This window comes from Rhinoraja longicauda, chromosome 26 (genome assembly GCF_053455715.1).
Source record: "Rhinoraja longicauda isolate Sanriku21f chromosome 26, sRhiLon1.1, whole genome shotgun sequence".
NCBI lineage: Eukaryota > Metazoa > Chordata > Chondrichthyes > Rajiformes > Arhynchobatidae > Rhinoraja > Rhinoraja longicauda.
Genome location: NC_135978.1, coordinates 24,593,034 through 24,612,811, shown reverse-complemented (window position 1 = coordinate 24,612,811; position 19,778 = coordinate 24,593,034). Strand labels below are relative to the sequence as shown.

The 19,778-nt window shown below is 38.9% G+C and overlaps 1 protein-coding gene across 1 annotated transcript in view; it reads right to left on the bottom strand.

The window, feature by feature from the left end:
* Positions 1–19,104, bottom strand: part of ska2 (spindle and kinetochore associated complex subunit 2) — a 43,383-nt gene extending 24,279 nt beyond the window's left edge. The window contains exon 1 of the mRNA XM_078422688.1: positions 19,061–19,104. Coding sequence (XP_078278814.1) covers positions 19,061–19,093 — 33 coding nt within the window. The 5' untranslated portion in view covers positions 19,094–19,104. The remainder of the gene's footprint in view (positions 1–19,060) is intronic.
* Between the last annotated feature and the right edge of the window lie 674 nt (positions 19,105–19,778).

Here is a 19,778-nt window from a genome sequence, read left to right as displayed (position 1 = left end):
AGGGCATCCTTTGAAACAAAGAACACCTATTCCCAGTGAAACTCCAACATTTTGTTTCCGCAGATAGCCTAAATTTTGAACTCAGATCTTGCAGTGAAATTGAAACTCAATAGTACGACTGAGTAAGTAGCCCTAATTTCACAAAATGCTGGAGTAACTCAGCGGGTTAGGCAGCATCTCTGGAGAGAAGGAATGGGTGACGTTTCAGGTCGAGACCCTTCTTCAGACTGATGTCGGGGGGGCTGGACAAAGAAAGGATATAGGTGGAGACAGGAAGACAGTATCTTTTTGAGGATGTAACTAGGAAAATTGACAGGGGAGAGCCGGTGGATGTGGTGTACCTCGACTTTCAGAAAGCCTGTGACAAAGTCCCTATAGGAGATTAGTGGGCAAAATTAGAGCACATGGTATTGGGGGTAGGGTACTGACATGGATAGAAAATTGGTTGACAGACAGAAAGCAAAGAGTGGAGATAAATGGGTCCCTTTCAGAATGGCAGTCAGTGACTAGTGAGGTACCGCAAGACTCGGTGCTGGGACCGCAGCTATTTACAATATACATTAATGACTTGGATGAACGGATTAAAAGTACCATTGGCAAATTTGCAGATGATGCAAAGCTGGGTGGTAGTGTGAACTGTGAGGAAGATGCTATGAGGTTGCAGGGTGACTTGGACAGGTTGTGAGTGGGTGGATGCATGGCAGATGCAGTTTAATGTGGATAAGTGTGAGGTTATCCACTTTGGTGGTAAGAATAGGAAGGCAGATTATTATCTGAATGGTGTCAAGTTAGGAAAAGGGGACGTACAATGAGATCTGGGTGTCCTAGTGCATCCGTCACTGAAAGGAAGCATGCAGGTACAGCAGGCAGTGAAGAAAGCCAATGGAATGTTGGCCTTCATAACAAGAGGAGTTGAGTATAGGAGCAAAGAGGTCCTTCTGCAGTTGTACAAGGCCCTAGTGAGACTGCACCTGGAGTACGGTGTGCAGTTTTGTTCTCCAAATTTGAGGAAGGATATTCTTGCCATTGAGGACGTGCAGCGTAGGTTTACTAGGTTAATTCCCGGAATGGTGGGACTGTCATATGTTGAAAGACTGGGGCGATTAGGCTTGTGTACACTGGAATTTAGAAGGATGAGAGGGGATCTTATAGAAACATATAAGATTATTAAGGGGTTGGACACGTTAGAGGCAGGAAACATGTTCCCAATGTTGGGGGAGTCCAGAACCAGGGGCCACAGTTTAAGAATAAGGTATAGGCCATTTAGAACGGAGATGAGGAAAAACATTTTCAATCAGAGCGTTGTAAATCTGTGGAATTCTCTGCCTCTGAAGGCAGCGGAGGCCAATTCTCTGAATGCATTCAAGAGAGCTAGATAGAGCTCTTAAAGATAGCAAAGTCAGGGGGTATGGGGAGAAGGCAGGAGCGGGGTACTGATTGAGAATGATTAGCCATGATTCCATTGAATGGTGGTGCTGGCTCGAAGGGCCGAATGGCCTACTCCTGCACCTATTGTTTATTGTCTATTGTCATTGGCTTGAACATCAGCAAAATATAAAACGGACCCATTTTATAAATTCAAACAAACAAATATGTATTGAACTACAAGCATGGTAATGGCAAGACTGGAATAACGAAACACTACTTCACAATTCTACATTTAGGAAATTAAGCTGGCCATTTAGAAAATACTGTTGCATGATGTTCAATCAAATTGGTTTGGTGATCTGCCAGTTAATCAAACAGCCATCTCCAAGTCTTTCTTGGAAAGGGACAACCTAATAATTCTGAACAGCTCACCCATCGCCACACAATAGTAATTAAAAGCAAAAAATACAAGAGAAATTTACCCCATACATTAAACTTAGTCCAATGGCATATACTTATCATCACCGCAAAACAAAATAACTTGCATTGATACAACACCTCTGCACACATACCATTAAACAAAGGCTTTTAATAAATGATTTCATCCAAATTTTCTAGAAGCCTAACACTGAAATCAACTTAGTTATACTGTTTCATGCAAGAATGGAAATCTCATTCTTTAATCATAAAAAACATTTATATTGCTCTTCTTGGGATCCGCACAATGCACAGTGTAAATTATTCAGTGATGATCAATTATTCAAAAAAGGTTAGTGCATTTTAGAAGACCACAAATGTTCAGGGCTAATCCAATCATTGTTTGAAATTGGAACCCAGATCTCCCTTGAAACAACGAAGGGAGAGAATACTACCAAAGTTTAGCTCTTTAAACTAATAAGATCACATGGCAACTGTGGTCTCTTGGATCCAATCCTTTCCCCAACCTTCAAGGTCTTAATTAAATTTAGGAGATGCCCTAAATACCCTACTTTGCTCCCCAAAAACATTTGCATTTTTCTATTTTTACATTAGTGTTGTTTAGCCCCGACACAAGATCCCACACAATACACCAAGAGCAAACCCGATCTGCTCTACTCAGATTACAACATAAAATACTCATCCCTTCTGTATTGATGCATCCTTTGAACCAGTTGAGCAGGTTTGTTTCCAATATGCAAACGGAAAACAACCAATACGAGACGAGACATGCAGGAGCAGCTCTGCATCCGTTTCTGAAATATGCCCTTTGAAGGAATACTATAATAATTAGGTGAACGTGCTTGTGCTCTCCATAAGTGGCAGATTTACAAACCTTTTGGAAAATTTGCGCACACAACACTAGGGATTTTATTTTGAAATTATCTTCCATTAAAGGATAGGCACAGTGTTGCATTGGGTTCCAAGCAACCAAAATTCATGCTGTGCCACTTAAAATGTTGAGCTAAACAAACCACAAAAGAGAGGGCTTCGAAACATTACAGCACATTCCGAGCATATAATTTACCTGTTCATACTATTATTCTAAAAACCACATTATAAATCTCAGATCAGTGCTGGCTTTTATTTCGAAAGTCAGAAAAGCTGCAGGCTTAATCTCCTTTTCAGAGATGTAAGCATATAATCTATGACATTGAGAATGGAACAAAATGCTGCATTTTTGTATGATGCTGCCTTTCAGAGACAATGTTAATCAAAAAGATCACCTTTGCCCCTTTAAGGGCACAAAAACGATCACTCTTTGAAGTGAAAGAAAATAACTGCAAATGCTGGTACAAATTGAAGGTATTTTTTTCTCAAAATGCTGGAGTAACTCAGCAGGTCAGGCAGCATCTCAGGAGAGAAGGAATGGGTGATGTGGCAGTATCTCAGGAGAGAAGGAATGGGTGACGTCAGTATCTCAGTCTGAAGAAGGGTCTCGACCCGAAACGTCACCCATTCCTTCTCTCCTGAGATGCTGGCTGACCTGCTGAGTTACTCCAGCATTTTGTGAAATAAAAACTCTTTGAAGTGACATCATCAGATCAAATGCTCTGGCATTATTAATATTTGAACCAATGAAGACAATCCCTTCCACTACTACAATGACTAATGCATGTGCTGGCGATAAAAATCCTGGCAAAACATGACATAAATTTACATGCAAATAATGCAATTGTCACCAATGCGAAGGAATTAACATTTCAATTTGCCATCAGCAAGCTTGCAAATTCAATTCGAAATATGCACACTGGCAGCTAATCACAACCAGTCTTGCAAGTAGACATAGGTCCTCAAGTCTGAGAAGTTACATATTCACACAGATGTCCTCTAAAAATGGGACTGGAAAATTTCCACTTTCCTTGTGGAACATTGTTCAATGCCACATCTGCAAAGGTTCACACAAAGTCATTTGAGAATGTTATCAGCATTGTTTTAGCAAAGTGAAAGGCAGACCAACACCTTTCATCATACCAACTTAAGTGCACCAGGTCTCATCTCAACCATATTTTCCAAAGACCAAATTTCATGTCATGGGTATAAACAAATTTAGAATAGAAGTGTTGGTTGAAATTTACAGTACTCTCACCACATTGTGGACCACTCTCGTGCAAAGCACATGAATCAACATTTGACCTCTTGATGATAGGACATCACAGCACAAGAAAAGACATTTCATTTTTAATGATAAATCATTTGGTCAGGTTACAACAACTGAAAAAGTTGGAGCTACTCACTGCAGCAGGCAAGTGGGCTGCAAAATATCCAGGCAGCTCTGTGGTACACATACTCTCGGATTCTCCTTCCACTGTGCAGAATCTGCCGTTGCAAAACTACACCAATGTGAAAACTCAAGTTTCTACTCACCGATGTTTCGTAAGCCATTTTTGCTGCAATTCCCAAACACTGAAACCCTATAAGCAATATTGCACTACTCACAGCTATCTACAAAGCAGAGGCAATATTGATAGGGTTCCAGTACCTGAGCATCAAACATCATCACTTCCTAAAAGTGCACCCTGACTGCAAGTTTAAAAAAAAAAAAAAAAAAAACTTGTGAAATGGAGATATGTCAAAAAGAATTGTTCACGCTCAATTTAGATTGCAATCCAACACATGATAGAATGGCAGCATGATGTGCATTGTGGATGAACCATTTTTTAATCAGTGACATGAAAGGAAATTTCTTATCCCATCTTTAGATAACTTTTGCTAAATTTTGTAACATTGCCACCTTACAAGTTACTATTCCGATTTCAATCAACAAATTTATAATGCTACCAACTTTAAGTAATCTTCATTTAAATCTATTTTTCATAACTAATGTGCCACACTCCATGCATAAAAATGATTTAAATATCTTTGGCGGATATTCACCAGCCTCTTCTTAAAAATTATGTAATTAAAACATTTTCTAAAGACACAACCCGTTTGCAAGTGAAGGAACATTAACAGCAAAATCATACAGTTAACACAAGTCTGCAGTCCCAAGATACAATACATCCATATTCTAATCTGTAGCATTTGGAGTAAAAGCGACAAATTAACACGTTTTTTAAATTACAAACAAAGAGCTTGGAAGAAAATTTTGCAGTTATGACACGACTGTAAGATCCCCAATGAGTCATTGGATAAATTCCAAACAAATTATGCAATCTACTCTACAATTGCGGCACGGTAGCGCAGCGGTAGAGTTGCTGCTTTACAGCGAATGCAGCGCCGGAGACTCAGGTTCGATCCTGACTACGGGTGCTGCACTGTAAGGAGTTTGTACGTCCGCCCTGTGACCTGCGTGGGTTTTCTCCGAGATCTTCGGTTTCCTCCCACACTCCAAAGACGTACAGGTATGTAGGTTAATTGGCTGGGTAAATGTAAAAATTGTCCCTAGTGGGTGTAGGATAGTGTTAATGTACGGGGATCGCTGGGCGGCACGGACTTGGTGGGCCGAAAAGGCCTGTTTCCGGCTGTATATATATGATATGATATGATGAATGTTAATGATAATTGTTTTATAAAAAAGACCAAGTGCAAAGAGACATTAATGTCGCTATCACTACTACTCAAGATTAAGAAACTTCAAAAAAACGTACCGCTGTTAAGTGCACCTTATCCAGGAGATAACGATTCAGTAATATATTCATCTTATTAGCCAAGGCAAGAAAGCTGGAAATAGGTTTAACTTTACAACCTTACTTCTATTATCTGCAACACCAATTGTTCCATCATCTGCAAATTTACTAAATATCTACAGTGCAAAAACAATATTTTAAAAATAAGGGATAAGGCGCAAACTATTTTCTTCCAGGCAGGCAATAGCAAAACATCAGTGTATTTTGTGTACTTGATGAAACAGGACAAGATAAAGACAGTCTAATGCAACAAATGAAATGCACACGCTCAATGTAAATATTGACTGCAAAAAACAAGTACCCCAATTCCTAATAACAAACATGCTTCATCTTGTAATACAAAATATGGAAAAAATCATAACTCAAATTGTTAAAAGGGCACTCTAGCTAGGTTTATCAAACAGAATGTTGATATTATGATTCTTACTGGAGGATGGCAAGCATGTCAAGCTGCAGCAGGATATCTGGAAACAATCCAGAAGCTGCCAGACAAGTTAAAACAAAACACTAAACAGGAATCACAGGGCATCTCAAGGTGTCCCAAAGCCATTTAAACTCAAATTATGAAATTTTGAACACGTTTAATTTGAAAAGTCGGTGATTTTAGAACATTTGGTACATAGAAAATGCCGAATGACCAAGATAGTCCTGCCTCTCTGGTGCTTGAATGCATTATGGAATTTTGTTAAAATAGATTATCTTTGACTTCAGCCTGGTTCTCTCCTCTTTTTCACAGTCACACCATTCTACCTCCTGGAAAACTAATTCCAAACAAAAGTGCTTGTCTATTAAAATCTGAACCAGCAAAGCTCTCTTCCAAACATAAAGTGCTTGCATTAGCACCCACCCTTGTTAAAATGGGCCATAATGAAAAAAAGTTATGGACAAAACAAATGGGTACAAAGAAACATACAAAGTCACATTTAATCACTACAATAAAAATCTTGTTGATAAATATGGATGGAGGTCATGAAATGTCGAACAAAAATAAATGGTCCTGTTCATTTCCCCACAAAGTCCATAATATCACAGAAGCTTTTGCATTCATTTAGCACCTTTGATAACTCAAAGATCCCTTAAAATGCGTTACAACCAAATATCTCCAAACGTCTGTCACTGTTGCGGCATTAAAAATGCAGCAAGTTGTAAACAAGCGCTCAACACCAAGAAAATAAATGTCCAGCTAGTCTATTTTAAGTTTGTTGAATATGTGCCAGTACATTAGGACGATTTGCTTGTTAAAATAGAATCTTCACTCATTCTAATAGCGTTTACTTATATTATAGAAAAAGTAACAAAGAAGTAAATCTACATGCTAGAAATTAAACAAAAACAGAAAATGATGGAAGTACTCAGTCAAATAGCATCCAAAAGAGAGCAAAACAGAGTCAACATTTCATTCAATGATTTTTAATCAGAAAAGATGGGGTCATCAATCCAAAACACTTAATATTTATAAGGCATTGACTGCAATAAAGCACAACAAGATACCGTACAAGTGCCAAGAAAAACTAAACACACCCCACTCAATGCTGCTATTCTTAATATTTAGAGAGAAAATTTCTATGTATGAAAATCCTCATGGACTTTGTTGAAGGCCATGTTTCAGCAATTGCCAAATATTGCCAAAGATCAGCACAAATGTGTCCAAGCCCATTAGTAAGGAGAATTTATAACCAAAAATAACCCGCTGTTTATGCAAATTAATTTTCACAGGTTTAAGCGTCGGACCTCCAATTATGACAGCCATTATGTGTACAGACTGAGGAGGTGGTCTAAAAACTTTTTTTTTTTTTTTAAATGTCTTCATACCAATACAATTCCTATATTGGTCTCCAAATTTGTCATTCAAACCTGTAACTTGATATTATTTTGTTAGTGAGCAAAAATATTTCTGTTTTGGAAAGGGCACAAGAGACGATAGGCGATAAACGTTACGTCCATTTGTGCTGAGAAAAACCAAAACGCTGCAGAATTCATAAATGACTACTTGAAAATTGGAGCTACGGAGTAAAATTCACTTTCATGGTAATTACGAAAAAAAATATTTTTTTCTCAACGAACGCTTCTTAGCGCATGCGTAGTTGACCCAAAAATAGCAGTGAACTACTGTCTAGGAACACAAACCACCCCCTCCTACCCACCGTAAACTCAGGTGTTTCACTATGAAAGGATACAAATAGATCGACTGGCCGAAGATTTGAAAACCAGAATATGTAAGTATTTATGTGGGAAAATAAAAACTTATCCACGTTGGCAAGAACAGCTGAGATAGAAGGTCTTGGATGTATTAGTGCATGACGATTCACAAAAGGTTAGTATCATGTATCGCAAGCAATTTGAAGAGTGAAGCCTGCACATACAGTTTCAGTAAACTTGCTTGTATCCACTGCTCAACCAAGAGAGAGCAAATCAGAGTTCTTAAAAGATCCCAGGTTGGGGTTAAATAACTGGCAACTGAATAACATACTATACTTTTAACTCAAGAGACTAAACTTTAAATCTAGCCCAGAATTTTCTGAATGGCAGAAATATGATTTCGCTTTTAAAAACTTTAAGACTTCCTGAGAAGGCTTAGGAAGGTTGACATGTCCGCTCACCAACTTCTATAGATGCACCATGGAAAGCATTTTATCAGGATGCATCACAGCTTGGTTTGGGAACAGTCCCATCCAAGATCGCACGAAACCTCCCTTCCATCGACTACATTTATACCTCACGCTGCCTCAGCAAGGCCAGCAGCATTATAATCGTGCTATTCACAGTGTACCGATACATAATAAGGGAATAACGATTAGTACAAGATAAAACAGGTAAAGTCTGTTCAAAACATATTCCAAGGATCACCAATGAGGAAGATAGCAGTACAGGACTGCTCTCTAGATGCGGTAGGATGGTTCAGTTGCCTGATAGCTGGGAAGAAACTGTCGTTGAATCTGGAGGCGTGTATAGGTATTTTCACACTTCTACATCTTTTGCTCGATGGGTCAGGAGAGAAGAGGGAGTGGCCAGGGTGCAACGCGTCCTTGATTATGCCGTTGGCCTTGCTAAGGCAGGGTGAGGTATAAATGGAATCAATGGAAGGGAGGTTGGTTTGTGTGATGGTCTGGGCTGCGACCACATTTCGCTACAATTCCATGCAGTCTTTGATGGAGCTGTTCCCAAACCAACCTGCGATGTATCCTGATAAAGGGAGGGAAAGAGAAAACAGGGAATTATAGACCAGTTAGCCATACATCGGTTGTGGGGAAGATGCTTGAGTTGATTATTAAAGTTACAGCAGTGCATTTGGAAAGCAGTGACAGGATTGGCCAAAGTCTGCATGGATTTATGGGGAAATCATGCTTGACTAATCTTCTGGAATTTTTTGAGGATGTAACAAATAGAATGGATAAGGGAGACCCAATGGATGTGGTGTATCTGGACTTTCAAAAAGCCTTTGCCAAGGTCCCGCACAAGACATTAGTGTGCAAAATTGGAGCACACGGTATTGGGGGTAGGGTATTGACATGGATAGAGAACTGGTTGGCAGACAGGAAGCAAAGAGTAGGAATTAACAGGTTCTTTTCAGAATGGCAAGGAGTGACTAGTGGGGTGCCGCAAGGATCGGTGCTGACACCCCAGTTATTTACAATATATATTAACGTTTTAGACGAGGGAATTAAATGTAACATCTCCATGTTTGCTGATGGTATAAAGCTGGGTGGCAGTGTGAGCTGCAAGGAATGTTATGAGGCTGCAGGGTGACTTGGATAGGTTGGGTGAGTGGGCAAATGCAGTATCATGTGGATAAATGAGGTTATCCAATTTGGTGGCAAGAACAAGAAGGCATACTATTATATGAATGGTGTCACAATAGGAAAAGGGGTGGTGCAACAAGACCTGGGTGTCCTTGTACATCAGTCACTGAAAGTAAGCATGCAGTATGGAAGCAAGGAGGGCCTACTGCAGTTCGACAGGGTCCTGATGAGACCGTAACTGGAGTAGTGTGCAATTTTGGACTCCTAATTTGAAGAAGGACATTATTGCTATTGTGGGAGTGCAGCGTAGGTTCACCAAGTTAATTCCCGGGATGGCGGGACAGAAATATGGAAGAATGGGTCGACTGGGCTTGTTTTCAGCGGAATTTAGAAAGATGATAGGGGATCTTATTGAAACATATAACATTCTTAAAGGATTGGATAGGCCAGACACAGGAAAAATGTTCCCAATGTTGGGGGAGTCCAGAACCAGGACTAGTTCAGGACAGTTTAAGAATATGGGGTAGGCCATTTAGGACTGAGATGAGGAAAAACCTTTTTACCCAGAGAGTTGTGAATCTGTGGAATTCTCTGCCACAGAAGTGGAGGCCAATTCACTGGATGTTTGCAAGAGAGTGATAGATTTTGCTCTTAGGGCTAAAGGAATCAAGGGATATGGGGAAAAAGCAGGAATGGGGTACTGATTTTAGATGATCAGCCATTATCATATTGAATGGCGGTGCTGGCCCGAAGGGCCAAATGGCCTACTCCTGCACCTATTTTTTTTATGTTTCTAAAATGCTTTCTACGTCGCATCTATAGCAGTTGGTGAGGGTTGTTGGGGACATGCCGAACTTCCAAAGTATTCTAAGGAAGTAGAAGTGCTTTCTTGGATGTTGCTTCAATATGGGTGATCCAGGAGGAGATATTTGGTGTTATTTACTGGTAGGAATTTGACATTTTCAATAATCAGTACTTGGGCGTCATCAATGCAAACTGGGGTACGTGTGGACTACACTTCCTGAAGTTGATCACTATCTCCTTTGTCTTGCTAACAATGAGAAAGGTTGTTGTCTCGACACAAGGTTCCCGATTTCTTTCCAGTAAACTGACTCATCATTATTTGATATCCGGCCCGCCGCAATGGTGGTGTCGCAAATTTGTAAATTGAATTAGATTTGTACATGGTTGTACAGTCGTGTGTGCACAAGGAGTAAAGAAAGAGGCTGAGAACACATCAGGTGTCAGGCACAAGGAATAAAGAAAGCGGCTGAGAACACATCAGGTGTCAGGCAGAGGGGACAGTAGCCCAAAGTCCCCTCAGAAAAAGTTACTTTACTGCGACCATCAGGTTCTTGAAACAACATACACAAACCCAATTCTACCTCAACAATTGAACACGAGGGACCGTTTATTACACTGCCATGGACTCATTTTCAGATTATGTTTTTGCACTAATTGCCAAATTTATGTAATTTATGTTTGCATGTGTTGGCCGTGTTTATGCGCCTGTGATGCTGCTGTAAACAAAATTTTGTACCTGTACTTCGCCAGACTTCTGTAAATTACAAACTCAACTTGACTTGATAACGACAAAAAAACTTATTTGAAAAGTGAAACTAGTCATGGTTAGTCACTAGGTTAGGTGTTGGATCCCCACAAAGATATGATTTCATTTCTCCCAGTAAACAAGGTAAATAGTGTAAACAAAATTGCTGAAGGTATTTCAATAAAATAATCAGCACAGAAGGGTCTATTTATTGCCCCTCCTGCTCGTTAATAAATTTGTCCAATTGAAGCAGCACTCCTTTGCCCAGAGGTGTCTGAAATTTTCCTTTGTGTTCATCTAACCCTATTAAAAGCTACTATTGAACCCTTTACTAATCTTTAAGTCAGAACATCACAGTTGACAGCATTTGCTATGTAGAAAATAAAGTGTTCTTAATTTAAAATATCCATTTGGATTTTCAAAACCAAAATGAAATGCATTGACCAATTTCATCATACATTTTCCTCAGAGAGTGGAAACAAAAACACAAATGTTTAACTTACTGTTACACTTAGACACCCGAAATAACAGTGACATCAGAGTAATTACAGTTTTTAAAAAATATAGAAATCTACCCAATGTTGTTCAGGAATGAAAAGTAACAGATAGACTCCAACTTAAATTTGCTAAATCCACAAGAAAAATCTTAAAGCATTAAATTAATTATTCTATGATTATTGAGCACAGCATAATATTGTCAATGATCGAGTTAACATACTTGTTATAAACTCAACTCCATATCATAATGTGATAGTGAAGAACAAAAAAATAGGTTACAACAGATCTACATTTGCATTGCATTTTCAAGTTCACACACTTTTAAGCATGTGCCCATTCATTGTTTCACACAGCTAGGCACAGAACGAAGCACTGCAAGACAAAATCCAAAACTATAGACACAGTGGAGCAGCAGTAGAGTTGCTGCCTTACAGCGCCAGACACCTGGGTACGGTCCTGAGTACGGGTGCTATCTGTATGGAGTTTGTATGTTCTCCCCGTGACCACGTGGGGTTTCTCCGAGATATTCCGCCTCCTCCCATACACCAAAGACGTACAGGTTTGTAGGTTAATTGGCTCAGTATAAATGTAAATTGTCCCTTGTGTGTGTAGGATAGTGCTAGTGTATGGGATTGCTGGTCGGCGTGGACTCTGTGGGTGCGAAGGGCAAGTTTCTGCTGTATCTAAACTAAAACACAGTTTGAAAAACATCAGCTATATCCAAATCACAAACTGGTATAACATTTTGTATAAATATTCATAACCAGTCTATCAAAGTTCATACTGAATAATTGCAGTGCAGTCAATACATAAATACAGACAATGTCTACTAGAAAACTGGCAAATATTCCTGATGACCAGTTGACGATTTCCAATCCTCTGCTGGTGATGATCTGATCTACCTTCAGATGCTTTGACAATACTATTGCACTGCTAGCTGTGAAACACAGTAGTGCAATAAAGTCAGAGCACCTGTCAGCAGCAAGTACAGAAAAATTCTGCAGAGCTTCTCACTAACCCTAACCCAAAGTATTAACATTCAATAAACAAACTATAAACTTAAAAGTACTATACCAATTCTTAAATTTAGGGATATCCTTCAAGAATTGGTTATACAATATCTAAAGCAAATAGAATACAACATTTAAAAAGCACTCATTCATATCAGAGCCTAAAAGTAATCTGATATTTTAGAAATTAAGTTTAAAAGTAAACGGGCTCACTTAAAAAAAGGGCGATTGTAAGTGCATCAAACCAATTTCAAGTCCCAGTTCAATCAGTTAGAATTTCGCTTTTCCAACTATTTTCTCAATTCTCAAACTCATTTCCATATTCTGCACCACACTCCCACACAACAAATGTGTCACTCAGTGGAAAGCAAACAAGAAATGAAGGCATGCAACATATTTTTTAGTTTGTCAATGGCAAATGCCAATTAGACTGTACAAAGAGTCTGGCAGAAATCTCCCATCTATATGCTGCCTTAAAGTCTGAGCTCCATTATTGCTCCATGGCAGCTCCTATTAGTGTTAAAATGGTGTGCACCCCACTTCCTTCTACACTCTGCACTTTATTTCATACAATTATATTTTGTAAGTTGTATAAAAAGTGTAAGGCTGCCTTTGGAACTTAATTTATAATTTTTTTAATTACAATGTTTATTCAAAACTGCTTCACTTGCCATGCTTAATGCAAAACTACGGTTCAAACGCACTGTACTAGAGAATTAAGAGTGCCTGGCTGATAATGCCATGTCCAGAAACCAACCAATTTTACAGACACGTCCAAATCACCAAATGATGGTGGATACTTCAATCAGTACAACATGAAAAAGGATGGACACTACCCATATTGGTTACAATGTAGCAGGGGATGACTTGTTATTTACTTTCCTCATATGGTACACTAGCATTTATGCAATGCAAAGCAACAATTCCAGATTTGATCTTCCAATTTATCTTTAAGTAACTAACCTGAATCCCAGCAAATGGCTACAATTTAAGCTGATGGTCGAAACCACTGCCCAACTTTGGACAACCTTGTATTCATTAACATTTGTTAGAAAAAGACATGGATTAATTGGTCACCTTCCTCGGGTGAACAAGCTAACAATGGGGAATGTTTGAATAATGATCATTTAGCCTGTACATTGAGGACACTGAAATCCAAAAAGGAAATCTGACAGAAACAGGACACAAAATGAACAATACCATATCCATGTGAATGCAAAATACTACATCAACTCAGCACTCGTTTCACAAGAATAAATGCAGAATAATATCACCCCACACGTCTCTGGGATGTGGGAAGAAACCGGAGCACCCAAGAAAATCCATGAGGTCACTGAAGAACACAGACAACACAAGGCAAGGATCAAACCTGGATCTCTGGCGCTGCAAGGCAGCAGCTCTACCAACTACATCACTGTGCCACCATATTTTTTATCTTAAATATTCTCCCTTGCAAACTTCACGTTTCATTTGTATTTTCCATGATACAATGTTAAAATTATTTTAAAATATAGGGATGTATGGGATCACCCTTTAACCAAAATTACCTCAGATCTGTCCCATTGCAATCTAGATAAAGATCACAAATTTATACGTTTTACAGGAATCGCCCGTAGAATCACGAGTGAAAATCCAGTCATATGCTCATCCAGATAGCTTTAGATTCAAAATTGATGACAATTGTGCGTACAATAATGTATAATGTGTTTGTGAAAGTGCTCCCATAATAATTATAACACAAGACGTACTTTTAAATATGAAAATAACTCACTTTATACAGACAGAAATCATTGCCAGGAATAAATCCAATAAATCTTCTGGAACATTTGAAATGAAATGGCAAAAATCATTTTAAGCAATTGAACCACATTCCTCCCCCCCCCCCCCCCCCCCAATAAACAGCTTACCAACAAGTTATCAATATCCAATCACCTCCAACATACCAAAAAGAGTTATCTCGCAAAACCCGTTTCCAAGGCAAGTTCTTGCATGGAAGGAGCCAAGGAAAGATTTGAAGGAAATAAAATGCCAAGATCTGCAGGTTCCAATTGCCAAATTGATCTAGTCGCCGGCCAATGCCCTTTTAATATTGCACTGCTTTCCTTCGGTTATCACTAGTAGTACAACATAAAAAGGGCACTGGACGAACGAACAAAGGGCACAGAGTTCGATGATGATGGACATCCTCCGACATCACAAACAAAGCGGCCAAATCAACCAAGTTTAATTTAATGCGATCTTCAACCATCTGTGGGTTAAGAAAAATATTAAAACTTAAGCTATTATCTTGTACTAGTCAGACACCTGAGAATAGAAGCATAATTATGTTCACACTCACCAGATTGTTGTGTTCACTAAAACAGAAACAACAGTTGAACAGTTAGAAGAGAAAACTTATAATATTTAGAGGAAGTTGGTAGGATTTTCAAAAGCTCTTAAAAATATCCGAAAATAAGGTAAATACACAAGCAACTGAAGCCACCATCAAGTTCACCACAAACCAAATATTATCCTTTCTGCTTTCAAAATATACATTGAAAAAAAACTTTCCTCCCCCACATGTTTAATTGCAATTCATCAAGAACAATTCTTCCAAAAGAATAAAGTACTTACAGAAAAACAGCTTCATAGGTATTGCATATCATTGGATCATTTGGCCACAAATCACAACAGCAAGACTGGGTTGTTCGATAAAAGCATTCAGAATCAAGAAAACAATTTATTCTAGAATTACATATTTTAACTCATATGGCCCATGACACCTATTCCTGCCACAACAGTTGAGTTGCTGCCATACAGCATAGGAACCGGGGTTTGATCCTGACTGCAGGTCCTGTCTGTATGGAATTTTTACCATCTCCCCATTACCTGCGTGGGTTATCTCCGGTTTCCTCCTACACTCCAAAGACGAACCAGTTTGTAGGTTAATTGTAAACCTTAGTATAATTGTAAATTGTTCCTAGTGTGTGCAGGATAGTGTTAGTGTGCGGGGATCGCTGGCCGACATGGACTCGGTGGGCCGAAGAGCTTGTTTCCACGTCTTATCTCTGAACTAAAACTTTTTTTAAACAAAGTCTTTACTGACTTTGAATTTCTTGAACTCTATTGTTGCCCCAGTTGAGCTGAATTTAATCAGCATAGAACTGGTATTGAAAGGAAGAAAGTGCTTGGTACCTGAACTAACTCAGGTATGGTACCTGAACTCACTCAGGTAGCAAAAATGATAAGTACATACAAATATCTGGACACCCAATTAGAAACATTGAAAATATTGTTTTGATGCATTTAAAATAAAGCACAAGCATTTATACGTTCAGATTTTGCAATTGATCTAGGATAGGATTTTGGAAGGAAACATCACACAATGAGGTGGGGGAAAAGTCAAGTGCTCCCATAACAAAATGATTTGGAGAGCTGGGGAATTTCATCAGGAAAAATAATTAGTGGGGTTACCTTATGATTTGTAGATTGAGTCCATTTTTCACCCAGACTATTCTAAAAAAGTTTTGTTCTTGAATACCAAGTTTATTTTCACCACCATAATATAAATGGATTCCATCTCCACCTCAACCTGCGTGCTATCGAAACCCCTTTGTCAATGAGCCATTTCACACACATCAGCACTCCTTCCATTTTCTATCCTGGTTATCCAAGTCCCCGATACTCAAATTCTATCCATCACAATCATACCTACTGGACTATAATGTCAGGAGTACCTCATCTTAAAATTCTCATCTTCCCCAAAATAGGGCCTCATTCTTCTCTATATCCAACCTTCTCATGCCTCTGGAATTTCTAAGATAATAACCTTCAATTCTGGCCACTTGAGCATGCAAGATCCTAAATGCTTTCATCGTTAACCCCCATAACTTAAGCTGTCAAGTCTCTAAACGTTGGAATCCCCTCCTTAAACCTTACATATCTTTCACCTTTTCAGTAGCTCCTTAGAACCCTACAGTTCTTTCCCTACAGTTAGATGTAATTTTTTGGATAAAATCTCAAAGGGGACAATGCAGTACCTACCTCAAGGTAACTGGCACATGCAAGCTGATATCCAGGTAGAACAAGGTAGCCTCCATTTGCAGTGGCAAAATAATAAAACATTTAATTATCAGAATTTATATCTCAATTTTACATAAAATCAATACTATGCTAAATCATGGCTCTGTCTTAGCTAATGCCTGCAGATTTTGAAGATAAAGAAACAATGAACTACATTGAAGAGAGGTTTTATCCTTCAAATATTAATTATCTCATTTATGTCCTTGATCAACCCAAAATTCAAATGCTTGGAATACAAACTTCCCAACACGAGGAATTTTTAAACTCGAGCAAGGAAAGAACACAAAACAGTTCTAAATGATAAATGTCCATCCCCAAAAATAATTCTATTGCAACATTTTCCCAGTCTGATCTGCCTCATTCCTCATGAAATAACAATCTCACCTCAGATAACAGCAGCTGTGATGCAGACCATTAACTGCTCGTTCATGCTGTGGATGAATACATTCTGGCCTCTCCCAAAACATCAATTAACCAGTGGTTTTACCCAAAAAGATACTGAATGACATTATCAAATTAAAAAGTCCCAGTAAATAAATTTGGTAAACCTGCTCTTAGGTGCTAACATATTTTCTCAAATATATTTTCAAAAGTGGGTTTTCCTGCAGTTGCCATGACAACTGAACCATTATTACTGCTAGATCTCTGAACTATTTCCATTTATTTAATTCATTAAATAATGAAAATGTAGATTTTCGTTACAATGTTAGGACAAAATAATTTGAATATCTATGCTGTTATGGCTCAGTCACATAGATTAAGTTAAAGGCTTTCTTCACTGAAATCCATGCTTCAAATGCCCAGGAATGTTACACTACAACAGTGAAAAATCAGCTTCCAGAAAAAGTGATTCTTTATAAATGAATTAGCCAAAACAAGAGCTTTGTTGACAGATGGTCACAACGTTGTATTACTCATGCAATGCAAGAGTTATAAATTCATCTAACAAGAGGAAAGGTAGAGTTAAATACAATAATTCAAGAACAAAAGCTTTTCACTATACCTCGGCATACATGCCAATAAACTAAACTGAACTCAACTAAACTCATTCCAGTCAAAGAGGATTAAAAAAAATACATCCACACCCATGCTCAGTGCTCCTCCCACACCCTAAAACACCCCAGCTGCACACTGCCAACCAAGAAAGTACCATGCTCTAAGAGTATTTATCATATTAAGTATGAATCATGAATAAAATATCCACAGAGGTTATCAAAATATTCTCTATAATTTAACTGTGGAACAATTTGTCTGGGGATTGATGTTACCTCTGACACACAGTATGATTCGAGGCCATTTGTAACAAAGTAATAATATTATTTTTTTTTTTTGAAAACCCAAATACTCTTGAAACCCAATGTCTCAACTTCATTAATGATTGCCAGATTAACCCCCAAAATACCAGATTCAACTATACTCTACTCAGCTAATAAACAGTCCATATGAAACATTCCTGTGCGCAAACTAATTCATAGATATAGCAAATGGAAAGATTTTGACGTGCCATACATTGTTTTTACCTGGATAAAGAATTTTAAATAACTTGGGTAAATATTACCTGGATAAAGAATTTTAAATAACTTGGGTAAATATTAGGGACATTTAAACCACATTTAAAAAGCTTAAGCAGCTCCCTTACATGGCATGAACTGTCCATCCACTTGCAGATTATCTTATCTCCTTAAACTGAAGTGAAGAGCAGAAGAAGCCATGAGAATATTTAAATTTGTATAAAACTGGACTGGACAAGACAAGAGCTCAAATTTCAAATAACCTAGCCCCTTGCTAAATCAACATTTTACAACGCTGAAGCACTGGTCCAATTCGCGAAAACTTGCGCTATTAGAAAGAGCTTTTCATTGAAACATGCTGAAAGCAAGCAGTTAAACCATGCAACCCACTACAATGTCCCATCCCATCGGGAGCGCGCGTACAAGCGTGCCGTACTATTGGGAGGGGTACAGAGAATTGCCAACCGTGAACAATTTGATGAGAAATACCGTAACTCATGTCGCCTTTTTTTTGTTTTGTTACTGGTGCACAAAATATCAACGTGGCGTTGTTTTTTTTTGTGGGGGGGTAAAAAAAAAAAAGGAAAAAGATGTCGACAAATAATCAATTTTAACAACCTGGGACGGCGTTTGCTCGCGTAACCAACCCACCAGCTGGCTGTCAAGAGTCGGGCGGCAGTTAACGTCGGCGCGTTGAGCGTGCGGACGCGGGGACGCGCACGGCGAGACATCATCCAAACTGTCAATCGGCCGGCTCGCGCGCCCGTGGAAAGGGGGGAGGGAGTGGAGAACGGGAGGGGCTCCCAAGACGAATGAAAACAGGCGCGACAACGCCGGAATGCCTCGGCCCTCCCACACACTTTACCACAGAATCGCTGTTGTTATTTTATAAACTCCCTCCCTCTACAAACTCGACACTAAAGATTCCGAGACGATCTCCGTCGTTGGAATATAAATCAAATTTGCCGTTAACACACACAAGAAATCCCAATCCCGCCATTTTTGCACCCAATTACCCGGATGCAAATCAGGACCGAGCTTTCAAACAAATTAAAGTTTTTGCCGAAAAAATACACCCATCGCGTGCGCGCAGAATTTTTTTAAAGTATTTTTCCCGCGTCCGCGAGGTCTTACTCTACCTATTACTATATGTTTTTTTAAATTTAAACTGATTTCCAATATTAAATAATTTTTTTAAATTAAAAAACCCGCTTACCATCGCTGCCAGCTTGTTGACCGCGGTCTCCATGTTGAATAGTTTACATTCCGAAGGCGAACCGATAAAGGGCCTTTTCAGCGCGATGTAACGCGGACTCTGATTGGACGATTGCTGCATAAAGTCGACATTTTCATTGGTCAAGGTACAATAGTTCTTTCTGATTGGATGATGGTCTGCCTTCTGCGATATTCAACAGGTCCGCTGATAGGATGACAGGTACACGCATTCCGCCATTTCATTGGACACTCACAAGACGCAGTGTATTTCATTGGACAAAATAAGGCTGTCATGGATTGGCCCGAAGTGCGAATGGGCCTCGTTTCCTCATTGGTTGAATTGGTCCGATGACTTTAAGACGCCCCACGCCATTGGCCTTGAGCAGTCCCCAAGTGTGGATTATGAAAGACATCATCCTATTGGGTGGGGTTCGTGCGTTTTAATTTAAAACGGCCGCTGTTCGTGTCAGGTTCGTGAATCTAGTTTGTCTGAAGTGAGCATTGTGAACGTATCGCGAATTTCCACGTTTGTCAATCTGCTCTTTGTTTTAATGTTTACCTTAGTGTTAATGATTTGAGCTTTTGCGAATTGTCATGTATTTTCCAATTTAATTGAGGTATTTCACAACCTAGGCTGTTATCCATCACTAATCAGCATAAGAACCACGGATTGAAGTAGTGGTATTTATTAGTGTTCTTGTCTTTGAAATGTCGGTTTC